The sequence below is a fragment of the Motacilla alba genome, chromosome 3, assembly GCF_015832195.1.
Source record: "Motacilla alba alba isolate MOTALB_02 chromosome 3, Motacilla_alba_V1.0_pri, whole genome shotgun sequence".
Classification (NCBI taxonomy): Eukaryota; Metazoa; Chordata; class Aves; order Passeriformes; family Motacillidae; genus Motacilla; species Motacilla alba.
The window spans coordinates 55,556,539-55,566,605 of NC_052018.1; the positions used below are offsets into that span (position 1 = coordinate 55,556,539).

Below are 10,067 nucleotides of genomic sequence, written 5' to 3' on the forward strand. Positions count from 1 at the left end.
ATCTGCTTCTCATCACTGTTAATACAGACCCGAAACCAAACCAGCGAGACATGGCTTGCAGGCACTGCTGACCTCACCGAAGTTCAGCAGCTCATTTGAGCACATGTGATTCAGACTCCCCAGACTTCAGAGCACTGCTCAGAGTCACATGGATACTCTAAAACTCCAAGAGTGGGTCTGAGAGCCTGACTTTCCCTCTCCTGCCTGAGGCCTGCCACTCTCTTTGGATGTCAAGAGAAGCCTTAAGTTTTGCAACTCCAGCTTCTCAGTGAAACAGTTGTGACAAAAGTAATAGATAAATACCCTATCGACTAGTTCCCTAAATCCCAGCTCAGAGATGTCACTGATAAAACGTGAGTTTCAGGCTGAGCAAAGCAGACTGTTCTCCAGTTGTTGTTAAGTGATGTTATACACACTTATTTCTGCAGAAATGCTGGAAAAGTGAAACAAAGCACATTCTTCTCTAAAGAACAGCTGAGAGAAGCTTCTATACACAGAATGCTCTGGGGTTGGGGATCTCAAACACAGGCAGGTGTAAGAGAACTCACAGTACAGACAGCAGCATATGCTGTTTCCCATTGGCTAGCTCAATTTCAAACTTAAGGTCCTAAAAGGGACTCACCAACACGCTCTCCTCCAAAGAAACTCAAACAGTCCAGTACAGATAGCATTTATTGCAGTAGTTAAACAAAGGTTTGTACAAGGCAGAAGCAATTTATAGCTCTCAACACACCTTCAACAAAACAATCAACAGCATGACTGCATCAACAGATAAAAAGAATCTGTTCTTTAAAGTTAAAAGGCTAACCAAGATGTTACCAAACACAAGTGTAGGTCCTCCCATTAACCCAAACCAAAAAGAATACTACCTTGCAAATGATACAATTATTGAAGCAGTGTGTTAAACCAGCACAGAGAGGAGCTTTCCTAGCCAATCAGTAACAGTGGGCTAGATGAACTAGGAAAGAGTATTAATACAACAGCAGCATCCTGCCCATGCATTACGAGTGAGGTACTTAATATATGTGTTTTATCTCGAAACAGATCCATTTTATTACTTGGAAGGTGATGATGTAATAATTCAACTTTGAAGAAATGTTAAAGATTGTTGTCCTCACCCATGCTACTTCCTATAAACTCTGCTGTATTACGAAATCTTGGCTGCACAATGTTATCTAATATAGGAAGTTCTGTATTTCTCCAACAAGTTAAAGGGCCAGCTTGTAGCTCGAAGGGCCAGTTTCTTTTCAAATAATCTGTATCTCATCTCCATCTCTGTAGTAGTATCCCCAATTTGCTTGCATGTCAGCAGAAGTGTGAACTAGTTTTATGGTACCTCCTGAAGTAGCCTGGTGATCTCAAATTAAATTCACTTCCTCTATTAATCTCACTCAGAAAACCAGAGTATCTACACATCCCAGGTTAACCAAGAGGAATTAAAATGTGTTGACGACTCTCACAAACGCTTAGCATTTCTGGGCAGAAGTGCAAAACCAAGTCAACTGCTTAGATGGAAACCCATGCATTTAGGGTCAAGATTCCTGTCTCTCCCCCTTCCCTCCTAACCAAGATGATAAACTGCAGTCTAAGAGACATGTTCAGCATCTCACTAGCACTACAGGTGCCTAAGCTTGCAGGTTTCTTCCCATCTGACCTGGAAGTTCCTGCAGCTCACACATTCCAATAGAAAGCTGCACAGGTATTACACACAGAGAAAAAAACAAAAAAGCTAAATAAGTCCATAAGCCCTTAGAGACCTAAGTTCAGGAAACACATTCAAGATGTCCATAGGATCCAGACCCTCATAAAAATCTATGGACTGCAAGAGTGGTTACAGTTCAGTCAGATCTACACAAGAGCAAGGGATGGAATCCATCTCTGATCCTACCAGGACTAGAAAAGTCTTAGGCTGGAGCTTTTCAGAGCAAAGCTCCTGTTTCTGAAGCCATGCAGCAGTGGGGCTAAGAGACATTTGGACTTGGGTCTTGGCATGGCAGTAGCACCCATCTATTGCTCAGACTTTAGCCATCTAAATTTCAAGATACAAAAGACAGCAGGACTGAAGATAACTCTTCTGGCACATCTCCTATCTATGCATGGGCAGCTTGCTGTTAGCGTGCCTTGGGGAGGAGACACAGAAGAAGGAAGAGAAGGGACAGAAGGGGAACGATGAGATTAAGGAATCACTGAGTCTAGCACAAGGCAGTTAGTTATGTTCAGCAACTTTCACAATACTCCAGTTTCAATCATTGACTTTATGTTTTCATCTGACAGAAAACCTTTTTGTTACATCTTGGAGCCTCAGTGTCTGTCACAGGTAGACAGCTGCCTCTGGAAGGCCAACTTAGAAGCCATCAGACTGAATGAATTCACTGAGTAGATTTTAGGAAATAAAGCATGAGGACTTTTACAGAGTTGGTTTGTTAGCTTTAGGTTGTGGAAATACCACTCTGAACTACAGAAACTTTTCAATAAGACAAAATTACAATTTTTGTTCCTGTCAGTTGAGATATTAAGAAATTCTTTCTGGAAGAAAATAAAAAATGTAACTGAAAAAATAGGAAAAAACCCAATCTGTGTCACTAACCTGTGCTACAAATACCAACTTCTAGAATTTGTCTTCAAAACAAAGATAAAAATTTTAATAAAAACTGACATACTTTACTGTGCAGAATTCATTTGAAGTTTTAACATTAAAATATTCATTTCTGCATGCACTCTGCATCCTGCACAACATAAAACACATGTACCAAAACTAGCCACATGTTGTTCATGACTACCTTCCTTATGATGAACCAGATACTTTACACAGTTTGTGAATCAAGTTGTATTTGCTTTGTATACACACACATTATAAAAAATGGAAAACAGTGGAAAAGGGACAAAGGATTGACAATCCCATCAGCCAAATTAACTTCTAGTTTGAATACCCCAGTTAGGTGGCTACAAAATACTAAATAGCATGAAACTAAGCACTGGTATTTTAAAACTTGCAGAATCTTATTTACATATCTAAAACATACAAGGGACAAGGGGAAGCTGCAAGGCCACAGCTTCTGTCCCTGCTAAAAAATTCAAGCTTCAGTGAATAGTTGATGCAATCCTCACTCAGAAAACACCTCAACCTACCATCTTAAAACGTCCTTTAACTGCCAGGACAAAATTGGTGAATACAGAGTGATACTATCTGTACTTGCCATGACAGATCACTGCTAACAATACACATGAGGGAAGGAATGGTCACGCTGTTGTGTGGCCACAAACCTACCAAATAAGTAGACAGAGTTGGGAGTTAATTCCCATGAATGAATCTGAGACACTCACCTTGAGTGGGGCCATCACCATTACTAAAATTTTACACAAAACATGCACAAATGCAACTTACAGCATTGTGTGATCTTCTGGATGTTAGAAGTTATGCGTTGGGCTAGTTGATTAGGATCCCCAAAACCTGGTCCATACGACATGGCTGAGTAGATCTGCCGTCACAGTCATCCACAACAGGAAAATGACAGACAGTCTCTACCTACAGAAAACAATGGTTACATTTTGGTCATTGGTTTATAAAGGTCTTCATCTTCTTAAAGAATACACGGGAGATTAAAGAAAACTCAATATACTAATGTTTACCCTCTCTGAAAGCACTGTACTTCAAAGATAGAGTTTATCCTTTGTCAAACTCCTTATATATTTTCCCTACTGTAATCAAAGAATGTAATTTTCACTGCATTTACCATTCCAGTAAAAAAAGCTGTATGTTTAATCTGAAACTGCCAAACCTTCTGAAGAATTACATCCCAAACCAATTATATTGTTATTTACATACCATATATCACCCATCCCACCAATAAAATCCAGCATAAGAACCACTGGAAAAAAACCTCAGATATCATACAAGACATCAGAAAAAAGGCAGCAACCAGTTTCCTCCAAACATTTGTATCCACTTCAGTTTTGTATCCACATCAGTTTTGTATCCACTTTCACTTTTGTTTTATCCACTTCAGAAACATTTGTTTCCTCCACATTTGTATCCATTTGTATCCACTTCAGTTTTAGTTTAACCCAGTGTCACCTAAGTTCTATGAATTAGCACTTTATCCTGTTGGAGCTGCTGTGTTTGTTGATATAAATGCATTTTTCAACAACTTGGGTATTCAAACACATTTTAGGGGTGTTTTTCCATCCATTCAGATGAAATTTCAGCACAAGCTCATGTGCTCATATGCTGAATCAAAATTAACAAGACATAGATTACAATACCTGTGCAAATCAAAACTGGTGGTTTATATGCTCTGCAGTGAGAAAGCAGAATAATCAAGTGCAACACATCCAACACAATCCCACAGTTTTATCCAGGCTGCACTTTTCTGCACATCACCTTCACAGGTAACATTTTAACTTCACCACTTCCCTGTATTTCCACTGTTCAACCCAAACCATGTGCCTTCCAAACAATGTCCTCTCCTCCAGGCCCATCAGCTTCTGGTTCAGAGACACTGCTAAAACTCAGTTTCAGGTATAGAGAAAAAGAAAGCACATTTACTGTGTGAAAAGAAGGAAATGAAAAGGCCAGCTGATTTGTCAAGTATGACAGCAGCTGTGCTACAATTCGCAAACTCAAGTCCTTAAAAACTTTTTTTAAATACAAACAATTAACAGTCCTTGTTGCCAAATATTTCCTTCCACCTTGGAAACACCTGTATTAATACAGGCAGCGATACCCTGGCTGTTTTAAAACACGCCTGGTTTCATATCTCTGTCATATGAAATGATCTTTACTGCAGCCAAGACATGTAGTGGTCCTGACATTGTACATCCTACCAAAACTTCACCAGGGATCCAACTACAGAGGTTAGGCCCATCCCTGCCACCCTGCAGGAGACATCACCTGTGCCCCATGAAAAAGCTGCTGCTACCATGAAGACAAACTGCTTAATTTTGAAATGGCTGCTTCACTATGATCCCAAGCCCTGCTTGGAGTCTTCAGGCCTAGTAATGAACAACCTGACTGCAGACGAGGCCACAGGGAGTGTATTTGCACTCTTCTACTTGCTGCACCATTGCCAGAGTCAAGATAACTGTCTGCAGCATCGTTTCCTTTGTCTGTACCACATGCAGATTCAAGTTATTTTGACAGAAGTCTGGAGTCAGTCAGCCAGCCAGCCTAAATCCCACTTATCTGGGCTAAGGCTGGAATTACAACCCTTGATTTTTTGGGAAATTCCAGGCAACATCCTACTGAACTTGTATTGCAGGACCAAACCCATGCAACCTTTACAGCAAATAAATGGCTCTATACCTTGGTGTATTGACTAAGTAAGGAAATCTACCAATTCAGTGAAAAAATACAATAATAGGCATAAAATCCAAAGAAAGAAACCACCTACAAACTAAGTTTGAAAAAGATTTCTCAGAACTGCTGACAGGTTTTTTTAAAAGTTATTACTATTTCTAGATACCTTAATAGCATGCTAGCTACAGTGCCACTGACTAAAAAACATTTTAGTTAAATATTATAGTTAATGTTAAAAGTTGTTTAACTTTTATGTTTAATGGTAATGTTAAAATGCCACTGCTAAGGAGAAGAGATGGCAAAAGACCAAGCTACCTTGTGTAGAATGAACTGAGACAATATTTCATGATTGGTTTTTCTTCTTTCATATTGGTATTCACCAAACAGCTGCCTGTAACACTGTTCTCAGGAATACCTTCACAATCAAGAGGTATACACTGATTATTGCATCCATGTCTTGCAAATTTGTACAGCTAACTGTAAGTATCTTTAAAGAAGTTACACTCCACTACACTGACAAACATACAGGTTGTTCAATACATAAGAATTTTTCAACTTTCTACTACAGCCAAACACAATAGATAGCAAGAAGATGTTCAGATGACAAATTCCACAGAATATAGTTCAGCTTTTCATATGCACATCTAGGTCTCTCTAATTATTGACACAATTATTTTTATCAACTCCAGAATTGAGACTTATAGCAAATTTGTAGGATAGCCATGTAAATTCGCAGTTGTTTTACTCCATGCACATTCTTCTGCTAACAGAGCTATTCCTGAGTATTTCAGTGATACAGGTAGGTGACCGTAAGTGACTGTCTGGGGAAGAGACAAAAACAGAGGTACGAGGACAGCCATCAGCTGTCATCACCTCCCAGTCTTCACCACACTTTCTCCCTCTAGTTCTCACAGTAACATGGGCATCTGAACCAGATGAACACCCTACTTCCACTCACAACCCCTTCACTTGTGAGTGCTGAGTTACTCAAACTTCTCTGAAAACACAGATAAGCTGAGCCCTTGGAAAGTCAACTGCTCATGACCTAGACAAGGTCAGGGTTTCAACCACCAGGAAACAAAACAGGCATGCACCAAGCACTTCTTTCCACCCAGGGTGATAGCAGCATTCATCAAGACACTGCATTTCCATAGAAATTACCCCTTTTCACTTTCACAGCATTTAATTACTCTGTCACTACATATTTTGGTATGACTGGCTGCACAACTTACAAAACAGGGAAGTTAAAGGCCTGCTGCAGTTGCAGGAAGTACACTTCGCCTTCAGACTGGAACCGAGCTGCGCTTGTGGTAGTCTTCAGTTCCTCTAAAAGTTTCAGTCAGGTGTGAGTTTCTGATTGTACATTTTATCTTCTGCTCAACATCACTGCCTCTGAATGGGAGTATATCTAGTGCCCATTCAGCTTGTCAAGCTACTGTAGAAATTCCAAGGAACTGAGTCTACAGGCACAAATGAAATGAAAAATCAGAACATTTTATTAACACTAACTGAAGCAGGACCTCACTGTACATTGATGTTTAAAGAACTCAAAGGACTGATAATATTTTTCATAATTTCTGCATTAACTAGCTCCTACATCACATGGTCACTCCATACCAAAACAAAAAATGAACCTTAGTACCAACATATCTTCTAGAAAGGTGTTTATCAGGCATAAGAAAAAAATCCACTTTTCCATCAGCTATGAATGTAGAGACAAGAAAGTCTCCACATCTAAGCAGCTCCCCAGTGTCATTCCTGAAGCTCCAACAGGACAAAAGGAAATGATGTGACAAGTACTGCACATATCAGATTTCACAGCAGTCACACAAATATTTTGCAGACTCCAGTAAGCTACAGTTAATAAGCACCTAATCTATTTCCTATTTTCTCATTTAGATATTCGAAGAATTCTCCTTCTCCCAGAACTCTAGCCCAGATACATCAGGATAAGAACCCTTAAGCAATAGTTTTACTGTTTGAGCAATATTTTAGCATTAGAACCTAGAATGTTTACATGGACCCTTAACTTTCAGAAAGCAAAAGGTACATACTGCATGCCATAGAACACTTAAAAATTTAAATCTGATCTGATCTTATGCCTTTAAGAATCCAGAAACAAGTCATATGGCTTTCCTTACAGGATATTTTTTTCCTAAACAAAGGTCACAGTAACAAAGCTTCTCCTAAACAATATGTGGCTTCCTTTATGAACTACCCCTCCCAAAAAAAAGAAGTGCAAAATTCTTCAAGCAGGGTGAAAACACAGGCAAAAGTGATGAACTGCTGAAAAACTTGGGCAAAAATTTCAGCAAGTCATAATGTTAGCTACAGAAAAGATAAGGACCTCCTGCTACAGCACCTGAGGGATTCTCATAACAGACTCTTAGCAACTGACTTAATAAGATACAGGTGAGCATTAAATCTGTCATTATTTTGCTAGGGTATAAGGGGGGGTTTGAATTTTTCTTGGACTTATGTCTCTTTTTCCTTTATATGTCAGCTAAAATATTTAGAGACTGATATTACACTTCCCACTTTCTGCTTTTACAGCTCCTAATGTGCTGCAATCCTGGTCCACAGGCAGGCTGTAGGCCCCCATAATACAAAACCTACCATGGAGCATAACAAATAAGCAAACAAAGTAGCAGTAAAATTAAATTCTTCTTGCCTTCTTAAAAGAAAAGTTTCCAGATTATATTTTTCATCCTCTACTTTCAGACAGAAGTCAAACTTAAATCCATATATAGTAGGAAAGAGCAAAGTTTATTTAAAACTGCATCAGCACTAACAGAAGAGATGTCAAAAGGTAACTGCTGACCTACTCTGCACAATTCCCTTAGCCTTGCCATGTTACTGATGCTGAAGCCTACCAAAACCAAGCTCGCATCATCTAACAGCTCTATGTTTGGGGTTTTTTGAAGTAATTATTAGATTGTGCCACTGGTCAGTGTTTTAGTCATTTTTCCTAAAAATTATTCTGTTGATCAAAGATGCAATTTAAAGCAGCAACATTTAAACTGCTCAGCATGAAAAACTAAATTACAGAAGCGTGAAGTTCTATTAGGCCTAACACATCACCAATGCTTAGCATATATGGATAAAAATTACCACCCTTACAACTGTCTGATTCATCCACACTGATATTTATGATGAACGAGGTGAAGGAAATACATAGCTTTCACAAGCCTAAGAGAACATATTAGTGCTTGGCAAAATGCCTTAAGTGAGAAAATTATGTTTCCGAGGAGCGCACAAGGCATTTAAAAGCCTTGCAACAAAGCAAGGAATAGGAAAATGAACACTGGAGACTGGAACTATGGAGGAAGAGAGGGAATGGAAAGTCTGAAAATGGACCTGACAACCATTTCAAAGTGCCCAGTTTCTTGTGCAGATGGTTGGCAAACAATGTCTCATGGGAAAAAGAAGATGGATGAGAAGCCCAAAATATCTGGTGTGCTGTTTGTTCTCACCCAATTCTCTGTCACAGTAGCTTGTTCGCTACCAAGTGAACAGATCAAGCCCACCAAGGGATAAGTTACTTTCACACAAAATTTGATTGCAATGCGTGCCAAGTCTCTCTGAAGCATACCAGGGTGCTAATGACTACATATAGCTCATGGTCTCTTTTCTTCTCCTCAGGAGTTTCACTTCAGTGTAAACCACCAAGAAGAGTGCTACCTCATATTCTTCCAAAGGCTACAAAAGGCATCATCATGAAGCAAACACAGACACAGGTTATAACAATGCCAGCATTGAGCATCACTTTCTCCTAATTTTGACATATTTTAACTCTTTTTTTTTTGTCCCCTTTTCCTTCTTTTCCATTAAGAGCAATTGCACAATCCCCAGGCTCCAAGCAGAAGGGCTGCACTGCCGGCAAAGCACAAGCCGGTGTAATGACCCGTCAGGAGGGCTCCACTCGCCCTGCTGGCACAGCCCTCTCCTTTGAACGGCTTGTGGAGGGGATCGCAGCACAGGAGCGCATTGCTTCTGCCCCAGTATCCTGAGATTTTAACACCGGGCGTCCTCAATTAAGATGTAGTGCCCTGCAAAGCGGAGTGAAACCTTCCACTGACTTGCTGAGTTTGAAGAAGCCCGAGTTCCTGAGGCAGTGCCGAGTGATTCACCAGACAAACAGCGATAACGTCGGGCCGGGGGCCGGCGCTCCAGGCCCGGGCTCACTATTTACATCGGCCACTTTTACAACGTCCCCTCCTCCCGCTGACATGCTCACCTCGGACCGGCAACAGCAAGGGGAGCATTTCCACAAAGCAGACGTGCCCGTCCTACCCCACAGCTCCACACCAGCTGCTATAAAACACCTGCTGTAGGCCCCGACCCTCCCCCGAGAGCATCGCCAATCCCAAAGCCCTGGTACCGTGGGTGTCACAGGGAAGGGTGCGGGGAAAGGAGCTGCTGCTCACACGACCGACCGCGCTCCAACAACGCGCTCCCCCCGCAGCCCCGGCACCCCCGCCTCGCCCACAGCCGCCCCGCTCGCCCCATGGCCGGGCACGGGGGCGCGGCCCCGGCTCCAGCGAGGCCCTTCCCGCCGCCCTCCGACAGGCTCCCGGGGCCTGACAGCCCTTTCCCGGCTGGCCGGCCGCCGCCCGGATCCCCCCTGCCTGCGGCGAGCGGCACCCCCGGCGCCCGGCGGAGCTCCCGCGGCTCTTACCCGGCCCCGGCGAACCCGCTCCCAGGGGTGCGGCTGGGGGCGGCGGCGGTGCAGGGCGTGGAGGGGCGGGCAGGCCCCGGTCCGGCCCGCCCC

The 10,067-nt window shown here is 41.9% G+C and overlaps 1 protein-coding gene across 3 annotated transcripts in view; it reads right to left on the reverse strand.

Moving 5' to 3' along the window:
• STX7 (syntaxin 7) overlaps positions 1 to 10,067 on the reverse strand; it is a 31,693-nt gene extending 21,626 nt beyond the window's left edge. Inside the window, exons 1-3 of one of the 3 annotated variants that reach the window (XM_038132003.1) lie at positions 9,534 to 9,751; positions 6,529 to 6,756; positions 3,386 to 3,526 (exon numbers count right to left, since the gene is read on the reverse strand). In XM_038132003.1, coding sequence (XP_037987931.1) covers positions 3,386 to 3,467 — 82 coding nt within the window. In that variant the 5' untranslated portion in view covers positions 3,468 to 3,526; positions 6,529 to 6,756; positions 9,534 to 9,751. Of the gene's footprint in view, positions 1 to 3,385; positions 3,527 to 6,528; positions 6,757 to 9,533; positions 9,752 to 9,974 lie in introns of those variants that run through there. The other 2 variants (XM_038132002.1, XM_038132004.1) reach the window with 2 other exon arrangements.